Here is a 13,396-nt window from a genome sequence, read left to right as displayed (position 1 = left end):
TGTAAGGAATGGTATCGCCTCTAGAAGGTTTACACAAACCAGGGGTGTACCTCAAGGGGCCGTTTTGTCTCCCCTATTTTTCAATATATTACTAAGTGGTATACCTTGTCATGCTGATGCAAACACATATGTTTACGCAGATGATATTGCATTTTTTGCTTCTGCAGACGACATTCAGTCTCTTTACGGAAAATTGCAAGCTTATTTCAACACACTTGAACAATGGCTGGAAGGAATTCGCCTATCTCTCAACGCTAACAAGAGTGCAGTGCTGGTCTTTCCGCTAAGGAGTCCAGTGTATCTAACTCTCTGTTATCAGAACAAATTCATCCCCCAAGTTGAACAAACCAAGTACCTTGGGATGATTTATGACAACTCAATTGGCTACCGCATATTGAGTATGATTGCTAAAGACAGGGGCCGTGCTCTCGGAATATTACGATGGCTGAGCAACAATAGGTCTGGCATGCGAAGAGACACACTACTAATGATATTCAGCATGTATGTCAGGCCAGTATTAGAATTTGGGTGTGTTCTGTTCTCTGGAAGTGCCGCGTACAAACTTCGTCCCCTTGTTTTAATAGAACGGGATGCGCTCCGACTCTGCCTTGGCCTCCCCAAATTCGTATCGAACGCTGTGCTTTACCTGGAGGCACGAGTGCCGTCGTTAATGGCTAGATTTAGACTACCAGCAGTCCAAACCTTTCTGCGACTGCACGAATCACCTTTCAGAAAACACTAGACAGTGTTTATAAGTCAGCCCACTTTATTTTTTAATATCCACTGGCCCTGTTTTCACACGCCACAGGTGGTTTTTGCGCAGGCAATACTCGAGCTATTGAATGTTAAACTCTATAAGATAACTCCCGCAAAGTCTACTACCGTCTCTCTAGAAATTATTTTTGATAATATCTACCCAAATAATGCAAAACTTTTATCTTCACGAATTCTCAATGCCTTGCTGGATGATCACTTGTGTCATATTCAGACCAACGCTATAACAACTACAGATGCATCACAGAACAACGAAAAGTCAGGGGTAGGAATTTTTTCTCATTCGCTAGATTGGTCCTATTCGATTAGACTTCCAGATTTTACTCCTATCTACACAGCAGAATTCTTAGCTGTGGTTTTAGCATTGCGGAAGTTGAACCCCTCTCATTCATCAGCTGCTATTATCACCGACTCACTCTCTCTATTTGCATCGCTTACAACGCGTAGTGACTCAAAAATTTTGAACTTTTGGCTCCGTCTCATTTCCGTTTGCTTCGCTTAATTTGGGTGCCCGGGCACAAAGGTTTGCCTTTAAATGAGTGTGCAGATTCATTAGCAAAGGCTTCCCTCGGTGGTCCTTTAGTACCTGCCGTTCCCCCAACCGCCTATATCACTGCCGCTAGGTTTAGGAGATTAACAATGATGAATTAGATATATAATTCTAGTATGGCTTCGCATTCTGACTACCACCATCTACTATTCCCTTGGAGTCGTAAATTCTGTCCAACACGAAAATTAGGGATTACACTAACGAGGATACGTTGCCGCATCCCAACACTAAATTTCTATACACAAAGAGCTGGTTTGACGGCATCTCCTTTGTGTATACAGTGCGGCGAACCAGAAACTATTGATCACTTTCCCCTTGCTTGCCGACGATTCTCCTCAGTAAGGAAAAGGGTGCTTGAGGACTCTATAAACAAACTTGGCCTCAGCATGAACGCTCCCGTGTTGCTTTCGTTTGGAGCTTCCACATTGGGAAACAGCCACCAGAATGTTTGCACTGCAATGCAAAACTTTATCATTGATTCGAATCAATTGCCTTCCTAAAATAGTACATTATAATAATTAATTAGAACACCGAGCAGAATTCATCTTCCTTTTTTCCTTCTTTCTATCTTTTTATAATTTTTTAAAATCAATTTTTTCCAAACCGCCCAATTCTTGGCCGATCCCCCACGGTGGGTATGTGCCATTTGTACTAAAGATCATCATCATCATCATCATCATCATCATCATCATCATCATCATCATCAGCCGGCCGTGAGCATCGCTACAAAATATCGGTCATGGTGTGATCAGGCAAGGTGACGCTACAGAAGATGTGCGATAACGTCTGCCTGGTCTTTGCTGGGTTCGTCTGCCAGAACGTCTGTCTGCTTGGCTGCTGCTTGGTAAGAAGGCCTTCATTACGTTGTTTTTTCCCTTCATTACTTTGCTAATTGCTTATGTATTTGTCACTTCAGCCGTAAGTTGACATTTGTCGCATTGTCCTGTTCGGCGCAGAGAGCTTTTTTGTGTTCTTCACTTCGCGCATGATGTTCGTGGATTGCTTCACATTATGTAAGAAACAGCAATTTGAAATGTTGCGCAGCACGTTTGCAAGAAAATCTTTTCTTGGCGCGAGAAAGTGAGTCGGCACACGCCGGTATACGTAGTCTGAAGTCAATGCATGTGTGTGCAATTGTGTGAAAGAATGCAGTTATGCTTAGGATCGTTATTCGTGGCGTGCGGAGATTGCTTGAAGCCTTTGTTACGAGCGCAATTAGAGAGAACTTGCGAATTGAGAAGAATGTTTGTAAGCTCTGGCTACGACGTATTCTCAATGAACACTCCTGCCTCAGTAGCGCATGCATGGCACCGAAGGTTGCTTTTTTTTTTTTTTTTTTTAGCTGCGACAATTGCACGTGACGCTTTTCGCGAAAGGGCGATGTGAAGTGCCTAGGTGAGAATTTGTGCGAAGGCGGGAGAGAAGACATAACCAATACTTATTCTTTTTTCAGGTGATGCCGTCCTTAGTCAAGTACTACGGGAATTACTACTGCTTTTTGCGTGGTGCAGTAACAACGGCAGGACAGGGGGAGAGCCTGGTTGGCTGACAACTGCAGTGAGCAGCCTTCATTCCTTGTTAGCTATGCAGCCCGAAACTACCACTTAATAAGGAAGGTTAGGGTTCAAAGGACGAGCGTTGTTTTTCTCTTCAATGCTAATGCTGTCTTCTGCAGTTTTACTGAATTCTGTGGGGTTTTTCATAATATCGCCTGTTTATTCCTTTTGGGAAATTTATTCTCAACATATGGCACCTGTATTGACATGTCTTGCACTTTGCAGTGCAACCATCTTTCTGTGCTTGCGTTCATCGAACGTTGCGAAAAAAAAGTGTGCATGTGCTTACTGAGAATATGACTTGAAAATAAAATGTTTCGTCTCTTCCAACACTTGTCATGTTTATTTAAAATATCTGCATAAACACACAGTGTCATCGTGTGCTTGCTGCTCTGGCGGTACAGCTTTCACGAAGCTACTCGATGCATGCAAGCAACGCGTTAAAAAAATCGAAATATAGCCTCCGGGACGAGCACTCGCGCGGAAGCTATCTTGAAGGCTGTGTAATTTTTAATCACCAAAAGATAGCCTTCGAGATTTGTTTTTCTGCAGTCTCAATCTCTGAGTCTGTGTAGATTCCACACATCCGCTTGGTGCGCTGCGAACCAAAATATGACAACGTAGACAGGGAATTGTTGTGGGATATTCTTCAATACGAAGGCATAGATGACGATTTCGTGGAGCTGCTGAGGGAGATATATCGAGACAACCAAGTACAAGTGGCATGGGAAGGCCGAAAAGGAAATGAAATTGTGGGAATTCACCAAGGATTGAAGCAAGGATGCCCTCTGTCACCATTGTTGTTCACGCTTTACGTCAAGGGCATAGAAAGACGACTGGAAAACAGCGAATTAGGTTTTGATTTATCCTACATGCGTAATGGACAAATGGTGCAACAGAAGGTCCCTGGATTGATGTACGCAGACGACATTGTGCTACTAGCGGACAATAAAAAAGATTTACAGATACTTGCGAATATCGCGAATATCTGTGGGAACGCAGCGACAAATCTAGGCCTTAAGTTTAGCACAGAGAAATCAGGGATTATGATCTTTAATGAACACACGAGTAACTTCGTGGTGTCAATTCAACAGCAAGTAATACCCATAGTGAAGCAATATAAGTACCTCGGCGTACACATAAACGAAGGAAAGAATTACTCAAGCAACCACCAAGATAATCTGAAAATAAAGGGGAAGCGGAATGCAGCATTAATGAAACACAGAGCACTATGGGGCCACAATAAGTATGAGGTGGTGCGTAGAATCTGGAAAGGAGTAATGGTGCCAGCGCTAACATTCGCAAATGCCATTATATGCTTAAAATCGGATATATTGGCGGGTTTAGAAGTTAACCAAAGATCAGTAGGCCGGTTGGCTTTGGGAGCACACGGTAATACGACAAATGAGGCAGTGCATGGAGACATTGGTTGGGCCTCTTTTGAAGTCAGAGAAGCACAAAGCAAAATTAGTTTTGAAGAAAGGCTCAGGAACATGGATGAAAATAAATGGGCGGCTAAAGTGCACAAGTATCTCTACATGAAAAGCGTGGACACAGAATGGAGGAAGAGGTCAAGGAAGTTGGCAACCAAGTACAGGATAATCGAAACTGTAAATAGACAACCAGGGGTCATCAGAAAGAAAGTGAGAGAAATAGAGACCGTGAATTGGATGCAAAGAATGGAAACGAAAAGGACAATGGAGATTTACAAGAATGAGAAGAAAGAAATTAGAAGGGAAAATCTGTACGATAACACAAAGGGCAGTGCCTTGCTATTTGAGGCTCGAGCCGGTTGCCTAAGGACGAAAACATATCGGAACAAATATTCGGAACTAGATGAGACATGTGTACGCTGCAGTAAAGATCCAGAGACCACTCAGCACATCCTAATGGAATGCGACGGGATCCACCCAGCGAGAACCGTAGGTAACGTGCAACTCCCAGAAGCGCTTGGGTTCAAAGTGGAAGGAAACATAAACAGATCAGCCGTAGAGATCAGCAAGAGACGATTAGAGTACTGGTGGAAAAAAAGCAGGGAAAAGATGGATACGACCTGATCTCTTAAAATCATAGGCAGCGGTACAAGCTAAATTTTTGAAAAAGGTATACAAAAATGCGAGATAAAGAACATGTGTAGTATACCTGATTAAATCAAGCAGGCTAGGTGACTATTTGTCGCCACCCCGTTTCAAAGGGGATGCCAATAAATCATCATCATCATCAACATAACAAAATATGTTAATAGTCATGGCTAGGTGGCGTATGCCACCGCCCGGTTTAAAGGGTTCAGCCTCATCCATCCATCCATCCATCCAGCCGCAGGGGCCTAAGGAAGTGTCCTCTCTTATCCTTGTATATGTTACTATAGTGTTCTAGAATAGGGGTAGTGGGCTCAGATGACGGCTCCGCTTGAGGCCCTTGATGTCGCCTCCGAGAGATGGCGCTTCAAACATTCTCACCTGAAACGTTTTGCAGTCTTGCGCCTACGCTATGCGGGTTATTTCACTGCATAGCGTAAATCTAAAGGAGTTCTTGCTATCTGTATTACCGGAAAGGCATAAATACGCATTTTGTGCTATATATAAACTTTACCATTGTGACTGCGACGGCTCGGGCGGCGTTATCGATGGCCTCGCGAGTGCATGAATTTGGGCGCTGGTTCGCCACCGCAGTGGGCAGCTTGCGGCAGTTTGTAGCAGTTACTGTGACGATAACGTGAGCACGATAATTCCTTTTATATATATGAGCACGATGATTCGTTATATATATTGACACGTATACGTGTTTATCTTTCACCGGTGGCCGCTTTCCATCGGCTAACAAATGTTAAACGTTATTGCTCGGCGCAGGACGTGCCTGTATCGGAAGTTTCTAGAACGTTATCGATGCTTCTTTCCGTTGCCTGTTTTCACCGACGCTTATGTTATCTGATTGTATGACCGACGCGAATTGTCTAGAACTTTCTGGAAGACACGCGGGCACCAGGGAATAATCTGGAACATTCGATGACTCATGTATAAAAGCCGACGCGTTTCGCCGCTGAGCAGATTTTCGACGATCGCCCACTGTGTTCGCCGCTTTCGTTGTGCTTCGAGTGTAGCTTGCTTTTGTGGACACAGGTTCGCCCAATAAAGAATCAGTGTCGTAATACACAGTTTTACGACTGTTTACATCAGCGTCACTACTACGTGACAATATATATATATATATATATATATATATATATATATATAACGAGAAGAAAAGGAACAGAGGGGCCCGATTATTTTTATAAGCATACCATAAAGAAGCCAACAAACAATAACACCAAGGACAGCCTGTTGTCCTTGGTGTTATTGTTTGTTGGCTTAATTCTTATGATTTGCTTATTATATATATATATATATATATATATATATATATATATATATATATATATATATAGTACTAGTTATCACCGTGTAATCGTCCACTGCGGTCCACTAAGGCCAGCGTCGAGCTAGCGCCGCTCTCATTAGCAGTGGACTGCTGCCCAAGCTGACCGCACTTGGTCAAGTTGCGGGCAGTTTTCTTGCATCATAAATGCATATACACGACGTGTGGGTACACATCGCCGGAAAGAAAAACACGGCGCATATATTTATGCAAAAATTATTTTCCTTAAAATATCAAACAAGCTTATTTCTAATTGTATAATTGTAATTGAATTCGAGCGATGATTTCAGCGAGCAGGCGGTATTGCTCTTTGAGCGCATAAAATTGCTTTTGTTTTCGAATGCACTTTCAAGTTCGTGCAAATTTATTAGGAACAGCATCGAAACAAAAGCGATGTACACTATTGTTGCTGCAGTGAAAAATAAGCAAAATCAGCCCAACCAAAGAATACTCAAAGTATTGCACAGATTCCAAAAATATTACAAATCTCCAGCTGCTAGTGCATGTGGAAAATATTTCTTTGTACGTACAACAATAACAATGTTTACAAAATAAAACAAACCATTTTTTTCTCACAGAGCACACACTAGATACAAAGCACTTTAAGAGAATGCCTAAGAATATGCAGTACGGCGAAATGAAAAAAAAAAAAAAAACGCTTTGCCGTTAACGACGTCAACGAAGTCTCTAATTATGTAACGTGGCTCAAAGTGCAATTGGCACACGGCACATGTCTGATCAAGCTTCTTGTCTTCACGGTGTAAGTTTCTTTCTCACTGATGTCTCCTTTCTTCGTCTTGTGGGACGGTGACAAGAGACGCCTTCGGCGAGTCTTTCACTCGACTATAGCCTGTCCGGCACCCTGGTGAAAAACAGTAATTGCGCCGGAGTTTCTTAGCGCACCGTAGAACGAGCACAAAGGAAGTCCGAGGACGTTGCAGAGGCAAGTCGACGAACGTTGCACTTTACAAAAACAATCAAAATCAAGTCGATTCGCGTTCTCGTGGGCAGACTGCAGCAAGCGAATGGCAGTGACGGGAGCGCGCACGCTGGCACGGGTCTTCAGGTGGAACTAGCTCCAGCGCCCCTAGCGGCCTCCGGCTCCGGCGACATGCGCGGCTTCAGCTGGAAGCGTGCGCCGCATAGGGCAGAGAGCACACTACCCAATATTCTAGTACACTGTAATGTTACTCTATGCACTGGCTTAGTGCACTGCGGCTCGCCGAGGACAACCACGCTTGGGTGCCTACGACGCGCTAAACAGCGCGGTGTAGGAACCAAAATCGTAAGCCATGGATGAAATTTTAAAAAGCGCGCCACTCTGCCGTAGCCTTCGCAGCGCAAGGCATTGAAAAAGGAACGGGAGCACAACAGAGACCGTATTTTATTGCCAATAACTCCACTTCTGCTGAACGCATTGAAAAGTGGTTCAGGGCCCCTTTAACGCTATCAGGTTAAAATACAGACAGATGGCTTTTATTGCTGCCTCATTGACTTATACCGGTGTCACACGGGGGCATTTTCCATTGCGATCGAACAGGCTCCACCTTTGATTAAACAACTGCGCGCACGCAGACACGCACGCAGGCATGCTCTTGCGTCCTTTTCCGGGATGGCCGTGTTAAACGTGCCCCTAGCAGCCTCAGAGACTCATAAAAAAGTTAAAAAAAAAAAATGTGGGGTTTTACTTTTGCGCTGCCAAAACAACGATATGATTATGAGGCAGGAGGTAGTGGGGGCTCCGGATTAATTTTGACTACCTGGGTTTCTTTAACGTACACTCAATGCACGGTGCACATGTGTTTTTGCATTTCGCCCCCGTCGAAATGCTGCCGCCGCGGCCAGGATTTGATGCCGCGCCCTCGGGCTTACACCCAAAGATTTTGATTAGCGGCTTTGAGTGCATCGGCTGGCAACAGTGCAGCAGCGAGCGGCGGCGGCCAGTCGACTGTCGATACGGCTGATGCGAGGGGTGGTTACTTTCGAGTAGCTTGACGTGCGACACTCTGTCAGCTCGAAGTCCATACACTTCTCGAGTTGCATGCGTTTTAAAGGATAGCTATGCACTTTCCAAACGACGACGATGATGTTGATTTCGCAGTACAGCCTGGAAGGTGCGTCGTTTCTACCAAACTAATCCGTTTTCTGTATGAGGGTGCTCGTAAGCCCTATAAATGACTTTGCGGCCGGAAAAGTTACAAGAAAGTGTCCCGAAAAGCTATGAAGACCTTTTTCTTTTTGTTTCCTTGCAGCTCGAAACTTGCGAACCTCTTTTCTGACAACGACGCCGCGAACGCCGGTAACAGTTCACTAACTTACACGCCTCCGAGGCAACCATCCGTCGGCAAAATTCCTGCTGGTGAGCCGCATTTTCCCGTGTTTCGTTTAGTGTTTGTCGCGCACCATCTGCAGTGCCAGTGACCATGTCACTCTGCTTCTGTTCGCCTTGCAGATAAACAGTCGTCTTCGTCTGGCACCTTAGCACTACTACACGCTGCCTTTGTCCAGGCATTCAAGTAGTAAGTCGATTATCTCTCATAGTTGTGTTGACTAACACCGCTTTCACCATTACATTGCTTGGTTTTTATGCTCTAGCTGTTGGAATGGCGCCCACATTTATGCTTGCGTAGCAATACGCGTCTTAGTTGAAACTCAGTGTTGTCGAAATTTTGATGGTGGTAATTGGTGTGTGAATGGCACCGTTGTTAACCACCGTAGTGAGTCGATACTCAGTATGCCCAATTAACGCATGTTGACATTTTAGATTGTTTCTTCACTGGCCCATATAGCCTTGTTCGCTTGTGTTGCCGCCTGCGACGGCTGGAGTAAATCTCGTGTGTTTTTCGTTTCCTTAGAGGCATATAAACACTAGTGGGAGTACGGGAGCTGCCTCTGTGCAGGTAAATGCACTGTGTAAATGTGAACATTAGAATGAGCACACAGTAGGTTTATGCATTTTTAAGTCGCCGCATAGTAAAACAGTGTGTGTATATTATGTTTACTGTTGTATTTCTTCTTTAAAAGATCCCCACAGCAATGCAGACATGCTGCTGGGATTTTTCAGATTGTGCAATGGTGGGGGGGTATTGCTAGCTTCACATCAATTTGTTTTCAATTTTGAGCACATTACTCTTTGTTCCTATTAGTTTACTGCACTGTTTGATTGAAAGGTGCATCCTTCGTTAACATTAGAGTTACCATATAGTGGTTGCTGGCAAAGTAACAGCATTTTTTCCCTAGATAGAAAAATGATGCAGCTACTGCCTGCTGAGTGTCTCTGCCAGGTTCAGCAGTTGATATGCCCTGACACACCTCACAGGGCTACACCTGCTGTCACTACACTCCGCTTTGTCGGAAATGCTCAATTCGTTGGTGCTTTCATGTTTCGCCATCTTATTAGACTGGTGGGACCTTGCCAACTTTCTCTTAGAGCACCAAATACATTGATGTAGGCATTGGTGACACCATATTAGGGCCACACACACTCACAGGCGGATCAAAAACCCAGAAAGAGGTAAGGATCGATACACGTCACAGTGGCTGCCTTTACAACTGAACACACAGTAAATCCATCCTGTGCATGCATATTGGGCTCTTGAAAGAGTTTATTCTTTATTATTTCTCTCCAGTTGTATGTAGGTACCGCATGCAACTTTTCCATGAGCACATAAGCATAAAGCCTTGAAAGAAAGGCTGTGTCATCCTCTTTGTTATGTTCATACTTCATACCAAGCAACCTTTTCTGTCACTGCACTTAAACTTGCACTCCTTATGGTACTGTGAAAAACTTAATTCAAATGTGGCGATGTTATAACAAGGACTTGCTGTACCTGATTTTCTGTTTTTCTTTTTTTATACCTGCCACACTTTTGCAATTGTTGCCTTTGAGGTGTACTATTGTGTTAAAGGCAGCTTTTAACCTGCATACAGAGAACATCAAATGAAGGCACCTTTGAATTTTAGCTGTCTAAAATTTCCTCAAAATAGCACAGGCAAGATATGTGTGGTTCTTTCAACATAATGTCAGTCACATTGCCAGACATTTAAATAGCTGCAAAATTTGAGATTAGACAACTAATGAACAAAATATAGACATCTAATTTGGGAAAGATAGTACTACATCAACACTTTCTAGCCATTTTTAGATTTACAAAATAGCCACACTGCTAGCTGCTTTTACAGCTCCTTATGCACTCATTTGTGGTTTAGCACGCAATATAAGCCAGAATTAATCCTACCCGCCGCGGTTGCTCAGTCAGCTAAGATGATGCACTGCTGAGCACGAGGTCGCGCGATCGAATCCCGGCTGTGGCGGCCGCATCTCGATGAAGGCGAAATGCGAAAACGCCCGTGTTCTTCCGTTGTAGTGCACGTTAAAGAATCCTAGGTGGTCAAAATTAATCCGGAGCCCTCCACTACGGCGTGTCTCATAATCAGAACTGGTTTTGGCACGTAAAACTCCAGAAAAGAACAGAATTAATCCTGTCAAAGGCAGCTAGTAGAATCACTATAGTTGACCAACAGTGGTCGAAGAAACGATGTTGCTGAAGCCAACATTTTGACAAGGAGACCTTTGTCAGGGCCCCGACTAAGACATGCCCCCTTATCCGCCGTGGTTGCTTAGTGGCTACGGTGTTGGCCTGCTAATCACGAGGTTTCGGGATCAAATCCTGGCCACGGCTGCCGCATTTCGATGAGGGTGAAATGCGAAAACACCTGTGTACTTAGGTACACGTTAAAGAACTCCAGGTGGTCTAAATTATTCCGGAGTCCACTACTACGGCATACTTAATAATCAGATCAGGGTTTTGGCACGTAAAACACCATAATTAATTTTAGATTAACATGCCCCCTTGATTGATGAAGACAGTCTGCTTGTCAAAACATTGGCTCCAGTGGCATCGATTGTTTGACCACTGTTGGTGATTTCAAGTCTCCATATTCCTGTGAACCTCTGTCTTCTTTTTCGAAAAACGACATTGAGTGCACTTGGAAAGTGCTAAATGTTTTCCATTACCATGCAACAACTTTATTGTCTCACAAAGAAAGTTAATTAAAGCATTTTGTTAATTACTTGTCTGGTTACTAAGTTTGTGAGTGCTTAATTGTCCAGGAAATGGCCAAAGGAATTGCTCAAATATCTTACCTTCCCTATTTTTAGGCACTTTCAAATGCTTCAGCTGAAACACAGAGCAAATTGCCAGCTAATTACATTGCTAAGTTAAGCAGCTCTCTTCTTAGGAATGTCATGAGTGTACTAATTAATCGTCCTTTGGTGAAATCTGTCACAGTAACATGCCAATCATCATCATTATAGTGCAACCTGTTTTATTGTGTGCTGAAGTTGCTTGTGTGTGTTTTTTAGCAGTCCACAGTAGGTCTCCCAGGTAATTTTGCCTTCATTAACTGTTCGTACCACAATATTTGTTCTGCATTTTTATCCTGACACTCTTGCACACGAGCACAGTCCTGGTTACATGCGCACATCCGCAGTTACATGCGTAATTCAAGAGCAGAGTCGTCATTGCATGGAAATAGTCTTAAAGGGGCCCTGAAACACTTCCGTAACTAATCATAGTATGGCCTCACTATAAAGGGACGTCGTCTTATGAATCTCATATCGCAAAAAAATTTTCAATCCTTCAAGTATATGTAGAGTTATTGCACCGATACGCTTCTTTCTCTCTTTTCGTCTCCGCTAGTGTGCTAAGCTACACAGGGGAGAAGCGAAGGAGGCAAAGCCTCGCCCAAAAGTTGAGTGTTTTGACGATGAAAGGGTTTGTTGCAGCACCCTGTGGCAGCCGCGGTAGACTACGCTAAGCAGCACTCCTCTTGTATCTCGGAGGCCATGCACAGCAGACACAGCTACGTGCAACTGTCGTGCATAGACTGGCAGTGCAAAGATGAAATGCATTAAGACTTAGAGATTGACTCCAACCAAATAAGGAAATTTACTAGCCCGACGTTTCGGAACCAATTCGGCTCCTTCTTCAGGGGGTATTCTTCGGAGGTGGCGGTGTGCCGCTTTTAAAAGGTCCGTCGTAACAAAGGAGAGGAAGGGGGAGAGAGCGTAAGGTGCGGAGACACATGGCAGGGCACCTGTTCTAGACAGACAAAATAGGTGGTGGGAGTAGGGGGGGGGGCTTCGGCGTCGCTGGTCGGCTGGGTTGACCGATGCTGGGCGCCCTTTAGTCGCGGGAATGCGTTGACGAGGGACAGGGGGGGGGGGACGAGTTGTTTTGATGTTGCTGACTTAGAGCGGGGGGTCCTTTCTTCCCTTCGTCGCGTCTGCAAGGCCATGAACATACAAAGAAGGAAGAATGCCCTTCATGCGGTTTATATTACTCGCCGTGTTCTGAATGTGCCAAGACTCGAGTAGTAGCCTTTTTCGCCAGTTTGTCTCTGTTTGAAGGATGTGGGTTTCTTGGAAAAAAATCTTGTGTTCGGCGTCTTCGGAATGTTCGGCGACGGCGCTGCGTATTCGGTTGAATGTTCTGACGTCGTTTTCATGTTGTGTGATTCTTTCTTTTAGATTTTTGGTTTCCCCAATGTACGACGCCGGACAGTCGGCACAGCTGATTTTATAGACGACGCCTTGAGCTTTTTCTTTTGGTGGACGGTCTTTTGGTTTAGGAATGAGGATATTCAAAGTGTTCATCGGTTTATGCGCGACTTTGAGGTCTTCTTTTTTCAATATTCGGCTGAGAGCTTCGCTGGTACCTTTGACAACCATTGACTCCCCCTCGTCCACAGAAACGAGTGTCCATCCCATACGTCAAAGGTACCAGCGAAGCTCTCAGCCGAATATTGAAAAAAGAAGGCCTCAAAGTCGCGCATAAACCGATGAACACTTTGAATATCCTCATTCCTAAACCAAAAGACCGTCCACCAAAAGAAAAAGCTCAAGGCGTCGTCTATAAAATCAGCTGTGCCGACTGTCCGGCGTCGTACATCCGGGAAACCAAAAATCTAAAAGAAAGAATCAGACATGAAACGACGTCAGAACATTCAACCGAATACGCAGTGCCATCGCCGAACATTCCGAAGACGCCGACCACAAGATTTCTTTCCAAGAAACCCAAATCCTTCAGAGACAAACTGG

General features: G+C 44.3%; 1 protein-coding gene across 7 annotated transcripts in view; it reads left to right on the top strand.

The window, feature by feature from the left end:
• Window positions 1–8,209: 8,209 nt before the first annotated feature.
• Window positions 8,210–13,396, top strand: part of LOC119437229 (FK506-binding protein 15-like) — a 141,382-nt gene continuing 136,195 nt past the window's right edge. For all 7 annotated transcript variants that reach the window (XR_007464907.1, XM_049660365.1, XM_049660368.1 and 4 more), the window contains exons 1-3: window positions 8,210–8,408; window positions 8,547–8,653; window positions 8,747–8,813. Coding sequence is in view for 6 of the 7 variants with exons in the window: in XM_049660365.1 (XP_049516322.1) it covers window positions 8,356–8,408; window positions 8,547–8,653; window positions 8,747–8,813 (227 nt within the window). In the remaining variant the exon portion in view is untranslated. The remainder of the gene's footprint in view (window positions 8,409–8,546; window positions 8,654–8,746; window positions 8,814–13,396) is intronic.

This window comes from Dermacentor silvarum, chromosome 1, assembly GCF_013339745.2.
Source record: "Dermacentor silvarum isolate Dsil-2018 chromosome 1, BIME_Dsil_1.4, whole genome shotgun sequence".
Taxonomy (NCBI): Eukaryota; Metazoa; Arthropoda; class Arachnida; order Ixodida; family Ixodidae; genus Dermacentor; species Dermacentor silvarum.
Note: the sequence above shows the minus strand (reverse complement) of the source record. Positions and strands in the feature narration are given on the sequence as shown.